Source organism: Phodopus roborovskii, unplaced genomic scaffold (genome assembly GCF_943737965.1).
Source record: "Phodopus roborovskii unplaced genomic scaffold, PHOROB, whole genome shotgun sequence".
In the NCBI taxonomy this organism is placed as follows: Eukaryota; Metazoa; Chordata; class Mammalia; order Rodentia; family Cricetidae; genus Phodopus; species Phodopus roborovskii.
Window position 1 is genome coordinate 1,526,732 of NW_026126629.1, and position 24,499 is coordinate 1,551,230.

Below are 24,499 nucleotides of genomic sequence, written 5' to 3' on the forward strand. Positions count from 1 at the left end.
AGTTTCCTTCCGGGAATCTCTCCTCAGCTTTTCATCTTGTAGGACTCCTTTTTACATAGCCAAACCCTGGGATCCTTCTCTCTGTAGCAGGGAATTGCAGCATGAGGCTCTCTGCTGCCCGCCAATCTGCCCCTTCCAACAGCCTTCCATCTTTGCCACAGTCAGCAGGGAAGTGTGGGTGGTAGAAATGTTTGACACTTTGTAATGGATGTTTGACATTAGCTGTGCTTTGCATGTATTTCATAAACTATTATTTTTAATTAGAAGTTTCTTGGGGGCATCCTTAAACTCTTCCCTGGGGTAACTAACTCAACCCTTTCGACAGGCCTAACAGTTTGAATATAAACCTGTCTGTCTAAAGGCTTGAGAATATTAAAGACTTGGTTTCTGGCTTTTGAGAGGTGATTGGATCATACTAGCTCTGGCTTCTTTAATGGATTAATGAAATCACTGCCGAATGGACTGTGAGAAGGTAGGGCCTGTTTATATTATAGGAATTAGATCATTGGTGGTGTTTTTCTGAATGTTAAATGTCTCGGGAGGCTCACCCGTTTGAACACTTTGTCCCCAGCTGTGGTGCTTGCTGCTCGGGGAGGTGGTGAACTGTTAGCAAATGGATCCTTGGCTGAAGAATGAGTCACTGGAGCAGGCCATAAGGCTCCAGCCTTGATTTACTTTCTGTTCTTTCCATCCTGAGTGTGAATATGATGTGAGCACCTAACTTCCAGTTCCTGCCACCACACCTCCCCTGCCCATGGCCATCTCTTCCCCACTGTGATGGGTTACATAGCTCTACAAGTCCAAGCCAAAATAAACCCTTTCTCTCTTTCAGTTGCTTTTGTTGGGTTAATTTTATAGCAACAGAAAAAGAAAACAAGACACATCTTTGAATGGTACCTGTTCTTGAAGTTTTCCTGTTTATCTGCTTCCTGGAAGGCATGAGGAGAGCAGACTTCTCTACCACATGCCCTTACTGCCTCAGCTCAGACTCCAAGTAGTGTTTCAAGGACTGAAACCTCTGAAATCACAGAAGAATATAAATCTTTCCTCTCTGAAGTAATTTCTTGACTGTTTGGTCATAGCTATAAAAATTGACTAGCATGAGACCTCAGATGAGAATCCAGCACAGCTCCTTCATTAGTGCCTATCTTGCATAGTCTGCATACCTCCCTCTCTAAAGCAGAGATGATAAACAAAATGTCCTTAGAGAGATGTTATAATTACTGACTCAGAGGGAGCATGTAAACATTGTGTCTGACATAGTCAGGACCCAGTAAATGCTACTAGCATGAATACTAATTATTCATAACATGAATGTCAACACCAGGAAAAGACAGATGATAGCAAGCAATAGATATCAACAGTAAGATAGGATTTCAAGTTTAGACAAGGCCTGTTCCCAGGAGACTCAGTAAAGGTAAGCAAGTGTCTGCAGGTGGAATGCTTCAAGAACTGCTAAGTTCTCAGGGAGATGTCTGAGGTCAAATGCTGAAGGCTAAGGAAGGGGTTTGCTGAGTGGAAGTTAGAAGAAAGAGCTTCCCAGGCTAAGAAAGCAGTGGGCACAAAGACACAGAGCCTGGAACAGGTCTGGTATCTTCAGCGGGAGACATTCTGTGGCTGGGTCCCTGGAGCTGTGGTAGCATGTGATGCATGATGATAAATAAAGGAGGTCACATTCTGCTGCCTCAGAGCCTGGGATGTCATTTGGAAGTGGTTATAATGTCCTGGAGCTACAGAGCTTTTGCTGAGGGATTCTGAAGCTCTGTTTTAGATGGTCACATTTGGGTTTTAGAATGGCAACTGGTCATTTGTCACAGTGAGCCATATTCCCACCAAAGGTTATTGGAACAACCAAGGTTTGCTTCCCCTTCCCTCCCTTCCTCTCCATTCCCCTCCCTTTTCTCTTTCTTTTGACAGAGTTTCATGAAGCCAAGGCTGGCTTCAAATTTGCTATGTAGCCAAAGATGAGTTTGAACTTCCAATCTTCCTGCCTCTACTTCATATTGGCACTAGAGGTGTGCACTCCCATGTCTGGTTTTGTTTATTCAGTGCTGAGGATAGAGCCCAGGGCCACATACCCTGAGCTCTGCTCCCAGTCCCTCCCCTTAATTTTTGAAGGCCTTAATAGTCAGTGCACTCCTTGGGTGGGACCCTGACCTGATCCTATAAGGATGGAAAATACAACCTAATTCTCCAATGACCCCAGGAAGCTAGAAGTTTAAACCTTAAATTCAAGACCCTGCCCTCAGCCAGTAAATAGGTGAAAAGTCACATTCTTTGCTGTTTACGATAGGGCCTGTGAGTATGTGAGTACAGGAAATGAGCTTTGTCACCCTATCCTGGAGCCTGCGCAAATGCAGACCTGCAGGGCTATAGAAAACTGATTGGTCTATAAAGCCTGGGATTGGATGGTTTAAATTAATTGGTCCCGACTGCGTGGGCTCTGGATGCTATGAGATGATTGGTTTATGATGCGTGGGCTTTGTTGTAACCCTATAAAAGCTGTCTCAATTCTATACTCAGGGTCCTCAGTCCTCTACCCCTGTGTGGCACATGACTGTGGACCCCAGTGCACTTGGAATATAAAAGACCTCATGCTTTTACATCAAGACCACTTCTCGTGAGTGATTTTGGGCAACACTTTTCCTGAGTTGGGGCGTGAGGGTCCATGCTCTGCAGGTCTTTCAATCCCAGTAAAGAACCTGTGAAGTCCCTTACCCTGGCTATTTGGTCTGCCATTTGGAGACGTCCATCCAGCTCTCGTCTGATCTGGGCTGCCTGCTCATCTGGATTGTCCAGCTGCACAAAACACAAGCATAAAACAGGGAGACTCTCAGTTGGGTCCATAAAAGCCAAGGCATTTGTGACTTTTCGTCTTATACCATCCTGTGCCCACCTTGATCCATGAAGTTATTTTATTTAAAAAAATCTTATAACCAATGAATCCAGTGAAATTCCATATAAGTATTTGCAGGTAGAGCATGCTGAGTTTAACATTGTGCAGGATCTGTCAATCACTTGATTGGCTCTAAATAAATGTTCCTGCTGAGGGTCTTACATAGTCCGTTGAGACCCAGTGATAAAGTACATTACACAATGAATATTCCAGGAAGAAACTAGCATTATAATTCTCAGAAACATATGGCATGGCACAGACAGAGGGGTTCTTTTGTTCATGTCCCTGGGAGATTAGTCATTGTACTTCTTAGTAAGCACCAAGACATCCCCATCCATTTTGGATGGCTACTTCCAATTAGCTGTTTCTAGATCTAGGACCAAATCTTACCCTCCCTCTGCTTTTCATGAACAACTAGTATAACTAGTATATAAAGATCAGAAAAGCCAAGTCCAGGGCAATTCCCAACTTGTCTTGTTCCAATAAGCCCATCTTTAGAATGAAGGCTTCAGTCATGTAATCCTTGCTGCTCTCTACAAATCTATGGGGTTCCTATAAAGCACTGTGTAGTTGGGGCTTAGTCTTCATGGCTGCAACCCTCTGCACCTGAATCAACTTCTCTGTTGTGTGAAATAAGCCACAGACCACCTCTAAATGAATGGGCACCAGGGTGTTCTAATAAAATCGTACTTAAAATAAGTGGTTAGGCTGTAGTAGATAATTCTCTTTTTAGGAACTGAAGGTTTCTAAGCAAGTTTTACTTCTAAGCAAACCTAACATTATGCTTCAGGCTATATTGTGCCTTCATTGTTTAGTAAGTTATGTCACTCAAGAAATCTCATTAGGAAACAGTGCCATTTAAATAGGATGGCTGTCATTCCCCTCTTGAGTGCATATTAACTACCCATTAACAAACCAACTAACTATTTTAAGTTTCTTTCATCTAAAACAGGCATGTGTGTATGTGTGCAACTATATACAGGGCCATTTTTGTGTGTGTGTGTATGTGTGTGTGTGTGTGTGTGTGTGTGTGTGTGTAAGACAGAAGTCAACTGCAGGTGATATTCCTGAGTAGTAATCTATCCCGTTTTATTGAGACATGGTCTCTCATTAGCCTGGAAATCACCAAGTAGGCTAGGCTGGCTGGCAAAGGAGCTCTAGGTCCTCCTCTCTCTCCCCCCCCCCCCCTGTGCTGGGATTACAAGAGTAATTTTTTTTTTGAATTTTTACATGAACACTGGGGATTAAGCACAGATCTTTGTGCTTTGATGACAGCACTTGACTAATTGAATTATCTTCCCAGCTTTTACAAGCAAACTTTACTCAAAAGATTTAGGCACAACCATAGCATGAGAATGTGCAATTTCTAGTTTGATTAAGTGACAATTCTTTGGAAGAATCATGACTGTTAACTTTATTTGGTATATTTTATAGAATGTATTAAAAACACCCATTGCACTTTGTGATGTGCATTTTATATGTGTGTGCATGCACATGTGTGTAGTGGATGTGTATATGTGGTATGGCACACATGTACTTGTGTGCACGTTTGTGGGGTCCTAGGTTACTCTGTACCTTATCTGTTGATAAAGGTTCTCTTATTGAGCCTGGAGTTCACCACTTGTCTAGACCAGCTGACCAGAGAGCTTCATAGATGCCACATTTCTATACTACCTCCCTGGGTTACTGGTATAAGTGGTGATACTGGGTTTTTATGTGGGTGCTGGAATCTCAGGTCTCAGTTTCGTGTGACAGGCACTTTATGGTCACCTCCAAGGCTGATACTATGCATTCTCACCACTACCCAGCTCAGGACTCAGCAATGATTTGTCCACTCCACTGCTTTGGGAGAGGAACTGTTGCTTTGGTCATAAGAACTGGATTGAGACATGTGGCTGTGTGTTCTGAGGCACCAACACCACACCAGCTCTGCTGAACAGTTTTGCTAGATATTCTGGAAGAAGCTCTCAGAGAAGTAGGCGGCTATGATGCTGCAGTAAGGAAGCCATGGAATATTTGTGTAGAATGGTGAAACACTAGCCACGTAACTCCTCCTTACTACGTTCATACATTTTTATTTTTATTATGTTTCCCATGGATACCTGCATGAAATCCTGTTCTAAATGAACACAGAGACAGTCACATCACAATCAACACTCCACCCATGACTGCTTCTGATTGATACCACAGTTGGTAGCCTCCCAACCCCATCTCTACTTTTGATTGGCACACATGACAATCAGTGTCCTCCACAGTCTTTAAGCTCTAGTGATCCAGGTGCAACATCTACTTAGATAACTCAGTAATATCTTGTTCAAAATACACAGCAAAAGAAATATCCAGTTGTTTCCTGCCTAGCAGCAAAAGGAACTGTAAAGGCTGAAAATTGAAAATTCTGCTGGAAAAGCAGGTGCCCACAGAGGTGACACTCCAGCCCCAGAAGCAGCCCTGACATTGAGTTTCCCAAGGGCACTGGTGTTCTCCAACCAGTCTTGTGGAACCTAGGGGCAGAGGGGAGGGTGAGCAAGCAGGGTTCACTCTGAGCTTCATTCATTCATCAGTTCATTCATTCACACATTTACACATCCATTCATGAAAATGTTACTATATCAATACAATAGAGCACATATCAGGGGTGGCAGGAAGAGATGGCTCAGTGGTTAAGAGTGACTGCTGCTCTTCTAGAGGACCTGGTTTACTTCCCAGCATCCTTATAAGGAAGCTTGTAAATGTTCCAGCTCCAGGGAATCTTCCAAACTGGCCTCTGAAGACACCCTCAGACAAGACATAAACTCACACTTAAACACACATACAGACAAATATAAATAATAAAAATAAGTCTCTAAAAGAGAAGAATACACAAGGGAACAAGACAGAGTGGGTCTCTAGTCCCTGGAGTTCAAATGTGGCAAGAACTGGTACAGCTAAGGAGGGAGTTCAACATTTACAGATGCCTGTTCAAATCCCAGGACCCTCCAACCTGTTTCAAGCCTTTTCAAAGTTCTTGAGAAACAAATGCTGATAGGCACCACACAGAAGGAATTCTGAGTTCAGAAGGTTTTTCTCTCAAAGCTAATAATTAGCATCACCCAAACCTGAAGAAATCATTCTACTTAGTGCACTTGACTTTGTTGTTGTTGTTGTTGTTTTTTTTTTTTTTTTTTTTTTATACACAAAATGGATTCATAGCAGACAAGCACTCTGCATGGCCATTTGAGAAGTTCTGCACCTCTCAAAAAGGACACCACAAGTTTAAGAAGTAGCACATTAGTCCTTATTCCACAGCGGAGGAAACTGCACCTCGGGAAGGTAGAAGGACAGACTGGCATAGGGCGCTGGGCACCTCAGTTTTTTTGCTTACACATGAACACATGCTAAGCACTATGTTGGCTTCTTTCCTGTTGTGTGTTTTCTATGATGCTGGAGAGCAAATCCCAGGCAGTGCCCATGTTCTTCCACTGTGTCGGCTTCCCATCCCCTGTAGGTCTCATGATGGGAGATGTCATCCTGTATATTTCTCATACTGGTTAATAAATAAAGCACTGCTGGCCAATAGGAAAGGAAGATAGGAGGGACTAGGAGACAAGGAGGAAATAGGAAGTAGGGAGGAGGAGTCAGCATGGAGAGACTGGGGAGACCAGATGCCTGCCTCACTACCCGGTAAGGAGACCACATGGAAATACATAGAAATGGGTTAATACTTAAGACAGAGCTACCGATAAGAAACTAGCACCTGGCCAATAGCATCATATCAAATACAGAGTCTCTGTGTGTTAATTGGGGCAGGCACGGCGATGGGACAAGAGTGGCGGCAGGAGGAAAAAAACCGTACTCCTTACAGTCTCACTTTAATTTTTTAAAGTATTTATTGATTTTTATATTTTATTTTACATTCTAACTAAAGGCCTTCCTCTCTCTTGCCTCTCTCCACCCTAGTCCACCACCACATCTACTCCTCTCAACAGGTAAGGGCTCCCAAAGGGGGTTGATGCAGTTTGGCACATCAAGTTGGGACAGGACCAAGTCCCTTCCCCCTGCAGTAAGGCTGAGTACCGCATCTACTCAGGGAATGGGCTCCAACAAGGTAGCCAAGGCATCAGTGATAGATCTGGTCCTACTACCAGGGGCCCCTTAGGTAGTACAAGCTATACAACTGTCTCTCACATAAGGAGGGCCTAGTTCAGTCCCATGGAGGCTCCACGGCTGTTAGTCTAAAGTTCATGAGTTCCTATGAGCTTGGTTCAGCTGTCTCTGTAGATTTCTCCATCATGATCTTGACCTCCCTGGCTCAGGTTATTTCCTCCTCCCTCTCTTTGACTGGATTCCCAGAGTTCAGGAACTAGATGCTGGTCTCCTTAAATGCTTGCTGTGGGAAATTAACCCAACTTGGCACACCCACATTGTACCTTGTAACACAAGTCCACTCAGCATGTACAACTATCCTTGGAAGCTGAGAAATGCTTGCCGGTGTTTCTTATTATAATTGACAGAATTCTTCTGGGGAGGCCCTGGCCTTACATTAACAGCAATGGATATGTATTTATCATGGTTCTGCCATGTGGTCTTGGCCAAGTTTTGTACCATCTTTGTCTTTGGGGTATCATCATCTGAGTATTCAGGGTAACTCCCCCTAAGGCTTCCTGAGTGGATTAACAACAGGTAGACAGTCTTTGGCAGGCACCAACCTTTAGAAAATGGTGGCTGAGGCCATCTGTGCTGGTTTTAGAGAGGTCAGTGATGGCTGCGTTTCTGATAAGTACCACCATGGGGCGGTAAAGGGTCAGACCAAAGGCACCAGATGAGACAGTGTGCCTCCCTGCTGTGAATGTGGGTTCTCAGTCTATCTGTGGGTATCATCCTGACCAGACACTCCCACCACTGACAGATTCTCTAGCTTCTTGGTGTCTTGTGCTTTCTCTGGGGTCAAGTCCCTTTACTCTGCTGGATGTTAATTAGTGGCAGTGACCAGAAGGTGGACCCTGCTGCCCAGACAGTTAATGATCTAAAGAGAAGATTAAAAAGGGAAATGTAAATGAAGCTCCCCAAATAGCCTGGCATGATCAAGAAGGCCATCTTTAACCATTGCATGATATCCAAAAATATATGGAGGAATCAAATAATTACCTTTTCAAGTGCTAAGAAGGGAAAGCCAGAGAGTGTGAGCTTCCATGGAAACAGGGTTCTGTTTACCATGCTGGTCTTTTCCACTGAGGAAGGAAAAGATCTGCTGCAGAACTGAGCCAAGGGCAAACCTCTTATATTGACAGCTCATTAGGGTTCAAAATGTACATGAGCATGAAAGCTCTTTACCTAATTAGACAAATCATCTGCCTAGTAGTAGAGGTCAGGCAAGCTTCTGTTTTAACTTGTCCCTCAAGAAAAAGCAACTACTTCTTTATGCTCTGCTTCCAAAGCAATGAAGAATTGAGCTCAAAACCATGTCACTGCTCATAGGAGTGCCTAAGCTATGGGTGCAAGCTGCCTGAGCCTTGTGACTCTCTCTCTGTATCATGAGTGGCACCTTCTCAGGAGGTAAGAGCATCAGTCAAGGGAAGCAAACTTGGAGTAGCATAAACTGTAGCCATTTGGATGAAGACTGGAGATCTAACATATGGAAGTCATACCTTCCCACCTCCAGCACTCCTTCACTGTGTGACCAACCATGGTACCTGGCCCTTGTTTCCTCATCTGCAAAGTGGACATCTCTAAAAGGATAGAAACAACATACTAATATTCAGCAAGGGAGGACTTGGGTCCAAAAATGGGTTTTGCAGTTTTGTTATTAAAAGGGATTTGACAGACTCTGAACTTTCTAAGCCTCAATGTTCTTAGCTGTGACATGGGGGATACAGTACCTTTCTTAACATGGTAGGAAGATTCAGTTTGATATCATGTATCCCAAGCTATAACACTTCCGTGCAGTCACAGTTCTCACAGCTGAGTTTCTAGTGTTATGCTAATTTAGAGTGGGCACTGGATGTTAGCTTCTTAACTGTTGGACCTTAGCCCAAGGTCTCATCTTCTCTGTCCAACTCCCTTCATCTGAGGCAATCCCTATGCCTCGTATGTCCTAGGATTTTCTGAAGAGCCTGTGTTGGCATTCCTCAGAGTTTTGTTCTGGGAACTATTAGTCTGCAGGTCCTCCAGCTCTCCTGGGAGAAGGGAGGCCACAGCCATGTAAAGTCTGGAAATCCCAGTGCTAAACTGTCTCCATTGAGTCAACTGTGTGTCAACACATTTGCAGGTCCCAGGGGCACATTTTGGGAGATGCTTCCTTAGGCAAATAGATCTGTGGGCTTTTCTTTTCTCATGTCTGTGGATGGAACTTTCAAAGAAGGTTGAGAGAGGGGGGAAGCAATTTCACTATCCAGACCCATCTGTATATTAAAAAAAAGATTTAATTTTTATGTGTGTTTGTGTGTCTCTGTGTGTGAGAGAGAGACAGAGAGGGAGAAAAAGACACAGAGAGAGACAGAGGCAGGTAGAAAGAGGCAGAGAGAGAACACCATGCTTTGCAGGTGCTTGCAACTGAAAAGGGTATCCTGGAGCTGGAATTGTGAGATGCCAAATGTAGGTGTTGGGCACCAACCCAGATCCTCTGCAAGAGGATCATGTATGAAGACCTTGGCTGGGAACTTCCTCTGTGACCCAGGGGCTACTGGAGGGCTGGCCTTGAACATTTTCCCCATAGGGAACATTCTTGGCTCCAGGTTCTCTGCCATTCACAGGTGATAGTGCTGAGAAGCAGCCCCGTGCTGACTCTTCCCAAATCATCCTGCCAAGAGACGGGCCTCAATCAAGCAAGGGATGACATGATTCTAATGTGCAGGAAAGGTAAAGGGGAAAGGCAGAGGACTTCATGAATTCTATGAATAACTGCTGTGCTCGTGAAACACTTGCATGGTTCTCAGCCTCAGAACAAAGTGAGACAACTTTAGCCTCAGAGAAGAGAGGGAAATGACCCAGAGTTGAGACTGGAAGGAGTTTTGGTATTTAATTCTATTTTTTTTTTTGAGACAAGGTCTCATGTATCCTGTCTGACTTCATATTCATTATAATGCCAAAGATGACCTTGAATGTCTGCCCCTTTTGCCTGTACAAGAATGCCCAGTTTCTGTGCTGCTAAAGGGTAGAAGCAGGACATTGTACCTGCTAGGCAAGCTTTCCATCAACTGAGCCATGCCCCTAGCGTTAGAGCTGAAGTAGTGACCCCAGGCTGTATATGTGGTCCCTCTTGAGCTGGGGTAGCTTCACTAGGTGCAGTGTTCTACTCCCAGGATGCTCTTTTGGAGCTTTTGCTGAGAAGAGCTGACCTCCCCTCACTTGGGCATACTCAGTCTTTGCACACAGTGTCCACATGCTAGAAGCAGTCTTCCATGTTGACTAATTTCATCCCTCATCCTTCAGCTTTGTAGCAAACAGGTCTCTGATCTCTCCACACTTGGATTTCTCTTTTAGCAACACACATCTCTCCCATGCCTACTACTTATCACACTGTGACTTTCCTCACATGCATGGGATCACTTGAGGCCTGTCTACTGCTAAGCTCATGAGAACAGGGGCTGGTGTGTTGTGCTCATCTGTGTACCCTGCCTTCACTAGGCAGAAAATAGACTGGTTGCTTGGTCCCCAGGGAGTGGAGAGAACCTCTGACCTGCCAACCACAGGTCTGAGTTAACTGTGACCTAGCCAGGGCAAGTGTCTTGCCCATAGCCACACATATGCACCAAGGAAGTTGTAGGCACAGCCCATCTGCAAATTTCTTGTTTGTCATGTCTTGTTGCTCAATGGCTATGTTCCAGAAAGTGCTATCCTTTGCAGGAACAAGTGAAGATTGCACTTTGATGACCTAAAATGTAATTCTTGTTCCCATAACACATCTTGAATGCTGGGCTTTAGGGGATGGATGCAGAGCTTTGGTGAGCAGCTGGGGTGCAGTGGCCTGCTGGCTGGAGTGTTGCTCAATCTGCTCACTTGGTTCCCTTTCTACTTCACAGCCAGTGTCTGAGAATGAGACTGCAGGGCCCTCCTTTCTTCCATGCTTTTCATTCTCCCTCAGAGACAAGCTGCCCCCTGGCCTGCTGCCTCCCTGGTGCTCTGCATGTTGGGAAGCTACAGCTGTGACTGAGCTCTGTACCAGGAGATGCTGTGCCCCAGGTCCTGGCTCAAGAAACTACTGAGGTTAGAACAGCAGCTGTACTGTCAGGTCCTGGCACAAGAACATACTGAGGTTAGACCAGCAGCTGCACTGTAACATTCTCTGCCTGGATGCCCTTTTTGCCCATCCACTGTTGGTCTCCTTTGATGCTGAGGATGGAGGACATGGTCAGCTAGTGTCCCTGCACTACTGGGCAAGTTGTTTGGGCCTCTTGAGTTTTAGCTTTTAATTTTTTCAATTTCTTTAAATGTAAAATTGGCATAAAGATGGCAATAGCCGCTCCAGGACCATCAGAAGTTAAATGAGATGGCAAAAAGAAGGAAAATAGCACAGTGCTTGACAAACAACCACCTCCTTCGAATCTAAGCAGCCAGGACTTGGCATAACATTCAGTATACATTCTTCCATACAGAAAAAGTTCTCATGCTAGGTGGCTGGGGGACTGGGAAATGGCTCAGTGGGCAAGAACACTTGATATCCAAGCTTTGGAATCTGATGTCAAACATCCAGAATAAAGAGCTGGGGCCATGGCTGCACAAGCCTGTAGCTCCAGCACTAAGTGGCAGAAACAAGTGGATTCTGGCAGCTTGCTGGCCAGGCAGACTTTCTGAACTGACAGAGACCCTGTCTATAGAGAATAAGGAAGAAAGTGATTGAGACAGATAACTTGCATCCTCCTCTGGCCTCTACAATCACATACATGCAAAACTCTCTCTCTCTCTCTCTCTCTCTCTCTCTCTCTCTCTCTCTCTCTCTCTCTCACACACACACACACACACACATGCACGTATGCCGAGTACACACAACATTTTCATTCTAACAATACTTAATGTGGTAGGTCAGGATTTTGCCTTTTAGAAAGTTCCTTGTAGACCACTAGTCTATAGTTCCAGAGAACACTGGGAATTATCCTTAAAAGGAACGACTCAGATTCCAAACCAGAACCTGAGGTGGAATAATGCCACCTGCCTGCTGCTTTCCCAGTACACTGCAGCCCTGTGTGACCAGGGCAACATGGGCAGTGGACATCAATACAGAACCTGGCTGTGGTAGGACCTAGATAGCAGCCTTGTCCCAGGTGTTACCATGGTCCCAGGTGGTAGTACAGGCCATCCAAGGAGTTGGCATAGTCCCTGCAGCAACATGGCTCTTGGATACCACATGACTCCAGGTGGAAGCCTGGACACCTGGCATCAGTATGGTCTTTGGTGGTCACAGGAGTCATAGATATCAACATAGGCCCTGGATGCAGCAGGGTCATGGACCCTTGGCTGTAGCCTTGTCTAGATAATACCATGATCCCAGCTGACAGGCCAAAATAGGCCTCACACTGGTAGTAGTACAGCCCTTGGATACCAACATGGTCACAGGTTGTTGGCCAGACCCTAGGCATCCATGTCGGCCCTGGCGGCAACATGGGCCAAGGACATCAACATAGACCCTGGCTACTACAGGACCATAGTTCCAAACATGGTCCTTGGCAGCAGCTAGGTTGTCATCATGGCCCCAGGTGGCTATGAAGGCCACCCAGATTGGTATGTCTCCTGAGGCAGCACAGCCTTCAAACACCAGTGTGGAACACCACAGGTCTCTGCACAGCCCCCAGTGATGCTAAGAGCCACAGATCTCAACATAGGCCCTCTCAGCTGCTCTAGGGTCCTGGATCAAGACCTGGTCCCTGGTCAAAGCTCAGGCCCAGGCATCTCCCTGGACTTAGGTGGCCAGCTGGCATGTTAGCCTGGTCCTCGCCACCCTCCCTCTCTGGACCCCCTTTCTCCCCAGTCCTCAAATCATTACACTTCTCCCTCTCTTCTGCCTCCCCATCCTGTACTCTCTCTCCACAATGGTGCCAAACTGCCCAGTGCCAGGGCTCTTGGTTGGGTACTGCCCATCCCAGCCCTAAGGGGTAGCATGGAGTTGTTTCTTTTCCTCTCTCTGATTCTGAGAAACTTCAGGCAGTACTTGGTATGATGGTACCTGATTGCCTGGTACCAGCCAGGCTCCAGGTTGATTATGGCCCCCACAGACCCAAAAGTCTGGGGGAGGTACCACCTGTGTCCATCACAGATTCAGGCCTGTGTGGAGCTATCTCTTTACCACTTCTTATTTCCCCTTGGGGAGAAGACTTGAAGAGGTCAAGGTTTCCTTTAAAAAAGACACAGTTCTCTTTGGTTGCAAAAATACAAGGTTTAGCTCCTGGCTATTGCCAACCAATTTTGAGAGTACTACCTACCTCTGAGTCACTAGTTATGGTCTTTGTGGCTTCTGGCAATGAGGTAAACAAATGTAAAAACTCTAAATGAGATTCTCTGAGTGGGCAGGATTTTAATATTTATGTTGGGGGACTTTCCAGATTTATTTGCTGCCTACTCAAAGGATTTCATTCATCCGATACCTTGGACCGCCCTCTTCTATTTCAAGTTACTGTCTCATTAAGAGCTTCACTCACCATCTTTATTCAAGAAGCTCTCCTTGATTATGGTGGTCTCACAATTTTTAAAATCACCAGTAGCCAACTCATGACCCACAGCATGATGTGCCTGTGTCATAGGTTCCCAGTGGCCAGAGAATGACCCACAGAATTCCTGCCCTTATCAGAACAGATGGGGGGCTTCATGGCCAGGGACACAGATGCCCCAAAAGTGTTGCCCTGGCACTACCAGATCTGTAGCACCAGGCTGTATACTGAGCTGCCTGTTTAAATCTATTTTTTTCAAAGTAGGAGCCCTAAAAGTACCAAATCCAATAGCACAGGCTTGTTACAAGAATGAAGGACAATGGTACTCCAAAAGCACTCAGCATCATGCCCTAGATATGACAAGAAATCACAAAGTTACAGCTATAATGAAGAGTTCCTGAGGCCAGGGACTGGTTTTAATTCACCATGGAAGGTACCACCCTCCCTCCCTCCCTTCCTCCCTCTCTCCTTCCCTCTGCCCCTTTGTCCTTCTCCCCCTTCCTTTCTCTCTTACTTCCTTTGTCCCTTGTTTTCCTTAATGGGCCATCTTAGTGATTTTCACAGCAGGGGCTAGTAGACATTTCCTATCTTGATAATGCAAGAAGAGAGTTGGCATGGCCCATCTGGTTGGGCTGCAGCATTCTGCGCCTAGTCGCAGAGAGGAACCAGACACTTGGTGAAGAGAGGACATAGGGGATGGGGTATGGCCCTTTCTTGATCTCTGCAGCCCTTCCTAAACCTCTCTGGGAACTGTTACCTCTGGGCTTTCCACCTTGGTCCACAATGCCACCACATCCACTCCCCTGCTTCCCTCTGATGCAGCAGTTCTCTATCCTGCCTGTCTACATCTGCTCCTGATGATGGCTCCAAGAGCATAAAGCAGTCTCCTCTTCCTGTGGCACACACTTGCTCTGGCTCCCAGCTCTCTGGTAACTTTCCATTCTCCATGGAAACAGAGTGAGACACTCACCAAAGCTTCAGGAGCTCTCTCCATCTGGCTCTGGCACAACTTTCCAATTTTGGTCCATACCCTATGTCCTGCTCTCCAGGCTCAAGGTGCTCTGTACTGCTGGGTTTTCAAGCACATGTTGATCTCTGGCTGGTGAGACCATTTTTGCCCCAGCTCTCATCTTCATCTAGCTAACACTAAATTGTCCACTCACACCTCCACCTTGATGCTGTCTCTTGAGAGGCTTTGCCTGTCCTGGCCAAGGTCATTTTCTCTAGGATCCCTGGTTGACACCTTACTCACCACCCTCACTTGGTTTGTTTCTTATGTTTTCTGCAAGGCTTTGAGTGCCTAAAAAAAAAAAAAAAAAAAAAAAAAAAAAAAAAAGACAGTGTCTCTTGTGGCAAGAACTGGTGAAGCATGCTGAGGCCTTTGAAGCACTGGCCATTCCACGGCCAAAGGGAGTGGTCCTGTATGGACCTCCAGGCACTGGGAAGACATTGTTGGCCTGAGCTGTGGCTCATCATACAGACTGTACCTTTATTCATGACTCTGGCTCTTAGCTGGTACAGGAATTTATAGGGGAAGAGGCTAGGATGGTGAGGGGAGCTGTTTGTCCTGGCATGAGAATGTGCTCCATCTATCATCTTCATAGACGAGATTGACTCCATCAGCTCCTTGAGGTTGGAAGAAGGTTCTGATCCTCATTACTCAGGAGAACTTTGAGATGGCAATAGTCAAGGTCATGCAAAAGGACATCAAGAATCTATGGAAGTGAGGGTATGTCCTTTGTGTGGATCCCTCAAATAAAGATCAGTGTGCAATAAACAAACATAAAAACAAAACAAAACAAACAACAAAAAAACAAAAAGAAAAGAAAAGAAAAGAAAAGAAAGAAAGAAAGAAAGAAAGAAAGAAAGAAAATGTCTGTCCTGCTAGTGAAAGTCACCAGTGACAGGTACATGCATGGTAGGCAAGCAGGAGATAGCTTTTCAATAAAACTTAAGATGGCAGAATAATATTTATTTAGGATTTGTGTCATGAGTTAATATACTGTGAGACTAAACACTAAACGTGGTGTCCTACATCTGAACGCATTCCTTAAATGGGATTTTGGATGTTCATGGTCTAAGCACATACATCCTTGTTGAATGAAATTTGAGTATTGATGGGCAGCAGAGTAGGGGATAACTGACTTAACTGATGTGAAGCCAGGCATGCAAGTTCATGGATATAACCCTAGCACTTGAGATGTGGCTGGGAATCCCTGTATGTCTGAGGTGAGCCTGGGATAACAGTAAGACCCTGTCCCCCAAAATACTACCACCACCATAGACTGCCCTCAGTGCTTTCTATCACAACCTTAGACTGCTCCCACTGTTCCCTATCACCACCCCAGGGTGCCCCCCACTACCATGCTATACTGCCCCATACTGTTTCCCAAAATACATTCACCAAACACTTGTTTTGTAAAGGTATGCTGAGAGCTGAGTAAGCAAGGAAATTCATATCTTTTTGAATTCTTAAAGAAAGAAATAAGGATAATTATTTCAAGAAAAGAAAACTTATTTTTGAGACAGTGTCTCATTATATAGCCATGACTGGTGGGAAATTGCTATGTAGACCAGGTGGCCTAAAACTCACAGAGCTCCATCTGCCTCTGCATCCCAAGTACAGGAATTACAGCTGTGTGCCATGATGCTTGGCAAAAGATATTGTGTAAATGCAAATTATTGTTTTCATTTTTATTATGTTTTCTGCTTATATGTAGATATGTGTTGGGAACTCATATATATAGTATGTACATGTTCTATTGTTTCACACACTAGTCTGGTAAATAATTTTTCAATTATATAATTTTTGAGATTATAATATAATTACACCATGTCTCCCTTCCATTCCTTCCTTTAAAGTGCTCCCCCATTTATTTCCCCCCTTGCCCTCCTTCAAATTCATGGCCTCTTCTTTAATTGTTGTCACACATAAACACCCCCCCACACACACTCCTGATTATATAAACATAATCTGTTCAGTCTGTATATTACTTATATGTATGATTTCAGGGCTGACCATTTGGTATTGGATAACCAATCGGTATGCTCTTTACTGGGGAAGACTATTTCTCCTACTCTCAGCATTCCTACAGTTGCCTGTAGTTCTTTGTCTATTATTGAACCCTGTGAGCTTTCCCACATGGGTGTTAACATGCCTATTGGTGCCATTCTTGTTCAGGTCATATGTAGGCACTCACTGATGAAACTTCACAGATGTAGCTTCTGATGTTTCTATGTTTTTAAAAGATTTATTAATTATGTATACAGTATTCTGCCTGCATACAGAAGAGGGCACCAGATCTCATTACAGATGATTGTAAGCCACCATGTGGTTGCTGGGAACTAAACTCAGGTCCTCTGGAAGAGAAGCCAGTGTTCTTAACCTCTGAGCCATTTCTCCAGCCACAATTCTGGTATTTCTAGAAGACACAATTGTAGAGCAAACTCTCAGCTCCTATGGCTCTTAAATCTTTCCTCAATGAACCCTAAATCTTAGGTGCAGGAGCTATATTATAGATGTATCAGTTGGGACTGGGTGCCACAAATTTAATTAATCAGTTGATGGGAGATGTCATTCTGTATATATGTTTCTCATACTGGTTAATGAATAAATCACTGTTGGCCAATAAGAAAGGAAGATAGGAGGGACTAGGAGACAAGGAGGAAAGAGGAAGTAGTGAGGAGGAGTCAGCATGGAGAGACCTGGGAGACCAGACGCCTGCCCCACTCCCTGGTAAGGTGAAATCACGTGGAAATACATAGATTAACACAAATGGGTTAATACTTAAGACAGAGCTAGCCGATAAGAAACAAGTAACTGGCCAACAACATTATATCAAATACAGAGTCTCAGTGCGTTAATTGGGGCTGGTGTGGTGGCAGGGACAAGACCAGCGGTGGGCAGAAAAGCCTTACTCCTTACAATCAGTTAATGAACTTTTTGTTGATGAGGATCAGACCACACATGCCAAGCAGGTCCTCTGCCACCAAGACACAGCCTCCACTGCAAACCGAGCTGTCACTAACTTCAGAATTGCTGTTAAAAACAATGACCATCTTTTTCTGGAGAGTTTCATAAGAATATTAAAGGAATCAAAAAATAATCTGTCCACACTGAGTAGGATGATATTTTCAGTAGCATCAAGTTTTTATATAAAAGCAATTTATAAATGACAAAAATAATGTATTCAACTGTTAGTCTAGAAAAATCTAATGATGCCTAAAATGAAATGGATTTCATTTGCTACATCTGCCTGCTCTTTGAGCAGAAGTGCACTTCATTATAGATGTTAATAAAGCAGCTACTCACATGGTCAGAATGAAGTTCAGCCTCTCAGTTGCTGCAACTGTGTTTTTATCAAATGTATGTGTACACAAGATGAGTGCATGTCTCTGTATGAAATGTCACAAGCAGTAGTAGACATGTAAGTCTACAAATCATAGACCTGGCCATGCCCATGAAAACTGGAGTGAGATGGTATCTGGGACACAAGAACTGCATGCATGGGTGTTTCCTTTGTGTGGTAAGTCACAAATACAAAAGATGTAAGTCCATTTTCAGGCTGCTCATTACACAAGTATCTGATAGAAACTGGGCCTATTCACAAGTCTGTGAATATATGCCATTATCCCATTCTTGCTTATCCTGGGTGTGTCACTGTGGTTCAAAGTCAAATATGGAACGTAAGGATAGATTTCACCATGGTTAAAGCCAGCTAGTTTTGATACCAATAAGCTCCTGCTATCAAATTTACATGTAAGCACAGCAGATAGACATCTCAGGGATTCTTTTAAAAGTACCCGGGCAGGGGCGGGAGGTGTGGTTCCACTGATAAAGCATTTGTCTTCAAAGGCATAAGGGACCTCAATACAATCTTCAGCACCCACTTTACAAACACTAAATATGGTGGCATGTGCTTGGAACCCAAAAGCTAGGAGACAGAGACAGGAAGATTCCTGGAATTTGCTGCTCAACTAGATTGGTGCAATCCAGGCTATGAGAGACACTGTCCAAAAGGAGGTAGACAGTGTTTCTGAGGAAGGTTGTCCTCTGGCCTCCACACTCACACATGTATACACATGTACCTTCACATACATAAACATGAACATACATAAAACATATATCTGGGTAAAGGAAGAGGAGGAAATATGAAAGAACAAGGTTTCAAACTCTCTTCTGGATAGAGGAAGAATGGCTAAAAACTTCCAAATAGATTATGAGCATTTGTTAAACGCTTGCTCATGAGAATGCATTCTGACACTGGCGATTGTTCTTGTTTGTGAGAATATGTCAACATCTAACTCTCACCATATTCAACAAGTTAGAAGATTTTGTATTTTCAATGAAGCTGAGGTTAATAACCCTACATCAGCAACAGTAATCAGAGCTGCACTGGAAACATGCATAAACACCGAGAGACTGAAGTTCAGCCTAAAATGAGCTAACAGGCAGCAGGTAGTTTACTCCTCTGGGATTTCAACCCAGACTCTCGGTGGTTTACCTTAGAGGCTCATTTCCTGATCCCCCCACCCCCATCCAGTTCTGCTTACAATCACTCAAGGATCGGGGCAGCGGGCAGCACCCCCATTTTATATGCCTTCATTGTGTCAGCATGAGGCATCTAGGAAAACAAAGACAAAGGGACTCCATAACTGTTTTGACATAGAACTATCGTGTGATCTTGGCCTTGCTGCAAAGGAAGCTAGACAATGTAAGGAAATGTGTGAATTATTTCATAAAAATTAAGGTCTCTGTTACAGAAAACTCCTTGTTGTTAAAGTAATCACTAGCTAAAGTATTTTAAGGTAGACTTATTTGAGTATTTGAGAATTTGCAGATCCTCTACTTTACCTGGTCTGTGCATGTTGTTTTATGTCAGTTCAAAGGTACTGAAGTAAACACGGTAGAATGTAAGTAAACTTGGCAAGTAGGACTTAGGCTTAATGAAGGGAAACCAAGGAGAGTCTTGGTCTCTGCTGAGAGAACAGTAGTTTGAACAGTGTAAATTGAAACAGTATTGATTCATCTGCACATACCTGGCACTATGGAAGTTCAAATCAAGATGGCCCTAGGGTTTTGCAATCTTATTTCTTCCTAATGGATCACAAGTGTCCAGGCTGAGAAACACTTGAGTGATTGGCCACCAACCAGTACAACAGATGACTTCTCATCCCTTGACATTTCATTTGTAATGCAGGCCCCAGAATACTTCCGTATGAAACAAACTTCACGACTACACAGTTGATTTGTCAATTCTTTGCATCTCTAAGATGTCCCAAGTTGAATTATCTTAGCTAGGAGAATGCTTTTTAAAACTCTTTTAGAGACAAAATTTGCAGTAATTATAGCGAATTCTCCCTCACTCTTCCCACTTTTCCAGACTGTAATGTCTGGAAAAGAACAAATGAGTATCCCTGGGCCCCATTAATTGTCATAAAAAAGATTTCACCTGCACAATGAAAGCAAATTCATTGACTGTGACTGTGTTTATAAAGTTATTCCAAACATGTATGCCAGTCAACGCCCTGGATTGATTTTTTCAGAATAATGCCTTGCAGAAATGTCCTTGTTGTATCCTAAGTCAGCAAAGTGGGGAGGAAACATGTTATTGGGAAAGGCTTTTAGCATGAAGCAAAGGCCAAGCCCAAATGATTTTCATGTGGGCAGCTCAGCATCTGCCTAAGATATAGTAGAGGGTCAGTCTATATTTGCTGGGTGGCCTCAGCATAACAAGGAGCTCTCACTATTCTAAATTTGTTTATGTGCTTTTATTTAATTGAAAAGTTACCTTCTGGGTTTCTCTCTTTCTTGTTGTCTTTTTCTGTCTCCTGTATGTTTGTATGTATGTATATGTGTTCATATGTGAATGCACGTGTGTGTGTGTGTGTGTGTGTGTGTATGTAGGCCAGAGGTCAATGTTAGTTGTCTTTTCCTGCCACTCCCCATCTTCCCTTTTGTTTTTGTTTTTTTTTTTTCAAGACAAGGTCCTTTTCTTTGTGGTCCTGGCTGTCCTGGAACTATCCCTGTAGACTAGGCTAGCCTTTAACTCTCAAAGATCTGCCTGTATCTGCCTCCTGAGTGCTGGGATTAGAGGTGTGCACTACTACAGCCCAGCTCCATCTTACCTTTTGAAACAGGGTCTCCAGCTGAACCTGAAGTTCACTAACTAGAAAAGATTAACTGATCAGTAAGTCCTAGGGATTCTCCTGTCTTTACCTTCCATGGCTAGGAATGCAGGCATGTGCAAGAGTGTGATCCAAACTCCTGTCCTCATGTTTACCCACCAAGCACATCACTGAGTGAGTTATCTTCTGTGTTCATTATTATCAAGTATATGGATTAAGGATGATTAAGACAGTTACCTATTGAAGAAATTGCTATGGAAGAAATTGAGACATTTGAGTGGATATGCAAATTCTTTCAGAAGTTGAAAGGAGGACCCAGAAATCTTTCTTGTTGATGATGCTTCCCCCTTTTTGACTCCTCTAAGCATTTTGCTGGTCTGTCTCCAGAATGTGTACCTCTGTAATTTCTTACTGGGAAATTCTGTCACAGAGATATCAAATCATGATGCCTTAAGTTCCTTGCTAGTTTCTCCACAGTCTGACATGTACAGTTGACTTGGATTAAAATGCTGGATTAAAAAATTTAGCGTCAATTTATGAAGCCAGCCTTCATAGAACAAGATAACACCCTGGGTGACAAGGCGGTGGCTTTGATGGAGAGCAGCTGCATGGAATCTTACGCTCTTTATAGGGAGTCAGACATGCACCCAAAGAGGACAGATTCTAAAACATTAATAAGCTTCCACATCATTAATAATTAATCTCTAAATCAACAAACATTGGCATTTTACACTGGCCAACCTGGAGAATGACATGGATTAAAACTACCTCCCTCTGAAAAATGCTCCCCAGTGATTTGTCTCAGGGTAACTTTCAACCTTATCAGAAGAGTAGGGCTGTAGGAGTTCAGGGGCAGCTTCCACACAAGCTGTACCAGTATTTGTCACGGTTCATAAGAATACATCATGTTTTGCTAATCAATCTTCTTGCCCCTTCCTATAAAAAGCTACTAAGTGTGTGTGTGTGTTTGTGTGTGTACACATATTTGCAGAGGCCAATGGCAACCTCTGGTGTTATTCTTTCAGCTGTTTTATTTATTTATTTATTTATTTATTTATTTATTTATTTATTTAGACACGTGGTTTCTCACTGGCCTGGAGTTCACCTAGTAGCTGAGGGGCTGGTTAGAAAATCCCAAGTATCTTATGTTTTTCCCTCTATGAAGCTGGGATTATAATCACATACCTTTGTACCTGGCTTTTTTAAAAATGTAGTTCTAGGAACCAAATTTAGGTCCTCAGGCTTGTATGGCAAGCACTTTACTGACTGAGCTATTTTTTCAATTCAAGGTTTAGATTTGATAGAGTGAATAATGCGATTTTCTCACAAAATTTCCATATGTCCATAGTTTTCACTGTATACTGGATGGGATACAATCCCCCACACCCTTGTCCAGGAGTTACACGATAGTCTGGACACATGTGTAGTGTCACAGTGCTACTGTGTGACAAGAGTGCTCCTGTAATAAGGGCAAAGAATCCTGTTCAACATCCTATTGTTCCTAGGCCAGACCCTTACAAGGAGACATTAGGCAGCCCAAAATGTCAGCAACACAGCATCGAGAGGCCCAGCTACAGATGCTGACCTCAGGAAGCTAGAGGTCCATTGCTGTGATGACATTTGCTTATGGTGGCAAAGAGCAAGTTGTAGACTGACAAAGAGGCTTAACTTCCCTGTGTTAATCCCCCAGCTATTAAATCCTTTCCACTATCACCAGCTGGCCTGAGATCTGAAATAATTTGAAGCCAGAAAGAGACAAGAATGGAAGACTTGAAAGTTCATTCCATGTTAAGAAATTTGTTTAAGGCATCAGGGAGGTACAAATAATTTAGACTGGCATTGGTGGGACTTGCAGGGTTTTCTTTGGGATGTGTACAATGTGGGGTTGCAAAACAGTACCTTGCTGGGAAAGTTCTGAGTAGACCAGCCTTGCAGACCCACCCCCAGCTTCCTACTGAAAGCTCCTCTGTTCCAGGAGAAAGCATGGCAGACTGGCTATGAGCACATTCCTCTAGCCTGCACCTCATGCCCTCTGACCACGATGCAATCATGTCAAGCTCTCAAGCTGTGGCTCAGAGGAAAAGGGTGATGTCCCCATGCCACCAACCCACTCCTGAGTGAACATCTTGAGATAGTGGACAAAAGAAAATCAGAACAAGAGAATTAGAAAAGGGGGTGGGGAGTTTGGGTAAAACCAGGGCTGGGGTTGGGGACCCAGGTGCATGATCAAGCTACCTCATTACTGAGTTCATTTTAAATGTTGAGAAATCAATTTGTTCCTAATAAAATATATTGCCCTCTTATATCAAGTTCCAATCTTAGTTTTTAGTGAGCTTTGTTTTTGTCAATGCCTCTACTTCATAACCACAGAAAAAGATGAATGCTTGGTTCTAACATCTGTGTTTCTGAGGATTCCTTCCCTGAATGAGATGCCACACAGACCTTGTTGAGATGAAAGCTTAAAGCTTTCTGAATTTACTTTATAGCAAGGCCTCTTAGGACAGTTTCTTATCCCTGAATGAGGTATCTTTGCAGTGAGAGCAAAGTGGAGATTTTGAGGCCTCGGGCATCCATCATTCTTTCCTTTCTAAAATGGATTTAAACACAGATGGAAGCAGTGTGTGTGTGTGTGTGTGTGTGTGTGTGTGTGTGTGTGTGTGTGTGTGTGTGTTGAATGCAGATAATCAGAGGCAAATAAAATCCCTGTATTTTCCAGTGACACATACTTAGAGATGAGTCATTTCCGATCTATGCTGCCTTGAATACCAATTATAGAGTGGTTTTTCACAATGGCAACTCAGCTGATCTGCTTTCATGGTTTATCATAAACACTGGCCAACTCATTTTTATTCTAAGTGTGATTCCAAAATGACCATATATTTAATACTCAGTGCTTTGATATGCCCAGGAAGCTTCCCAGAATGCACAAGGTGATTAAGTATGCCTTTGCTTTAAGACATCTTGGACTAGAAGCTTTGTCATTATGTATACCTTTTGGTCTCATATTCCTCTCCATACAACAATGAACAAGAGATGCTGATCTCATGCTAGGTCTTAATGACATAATTGCCACAATGGTGATGGCTAGAGGCTGCTACCAAGTAACATAGCTGGTACAGCTGTACCAGCATCCTGGAGCATACCTATGAAAGTGCTGTATCCTTGATGGCTTACTGCCCATGGCTCAGAACACTGTAGGCAGATTTGCTTACAGCAGAGGAGAGAGCTGGGCAGCCTTGTTTTCATAGATTAGAGTTGACGGGGACCATAGAGGGATGGTAAGTCCCTCCCATCTGTTGTTGTTTTTTGAAAGGGCTGATATCTGATAACAATTTTCAATGTAAAAAGAAATCACCAAATAAAGGATTTAAAATCTGCCTCCAAATCATTTTTTACAGTTTTGTAAAGACAACACTGACCTGCCTGGGGAATAGTTAGAAGCCTGGAGGGGCCGGGTGGTGGTGGCCCATGCCTTTAATTTCCAGCACTCAGGAGGCATAGGCAGGCAGATCTCTGTTAGTTTGAGACCAGCCTGGTTTACAAGAGCTAATTCCAGGACAGCCTCCAAAGCTACAGGGAAACCCTGTCACAAAACAAAACAAAACACCAAAACCAAAACCAAAACCAAACCAAACCAAACCAAACAAACAAAAAAAGAAGCCTGGAGAGAAGGAAACACAGCAAATGCCACCTGACCCAAGTAGAGGCAACTTCTTCCAACAGCCAGGGACCTTGCATTGGTGACTCTTAATGAATTCTGAGAAGATGCTCTCAACTGTTGACTTAAGGCATTTCTTCTTGTTCTTAATTAAATGATAAAAAAGTGACTAATCAGGAAGGGAGACCCTTTAAGACCCCA

The 24,499-nt window shown here is 43.7% G+C and overlaps 1 protein-coding gene across 12 annotated transcripts in view; it reads right to left on the reverse strand.

Moving 5' to 3' along the window:
• The window catches only part of Cadps (calcium dependent secretion activator), a 439,844-nt gene that overhangs the window by 247,556 nt on the left and 167,789 nt on the right, over positions 1–24,499 (reverse strand). For all 12 annotated transcript variants that reach the window (XM_051206877.1, XM_051206873.1, XM_051206871.1 and 9 more), the window contains exon 4: positions 2,719–2,799. In XM_051206877.1, the coding sequence (XP_051062834.1) occupies positions 2,719–2,799 (81 nt within the window). The remainder of the gene's footprint in view (positions 1–2,718; positions 2,800–24,499) is intronic.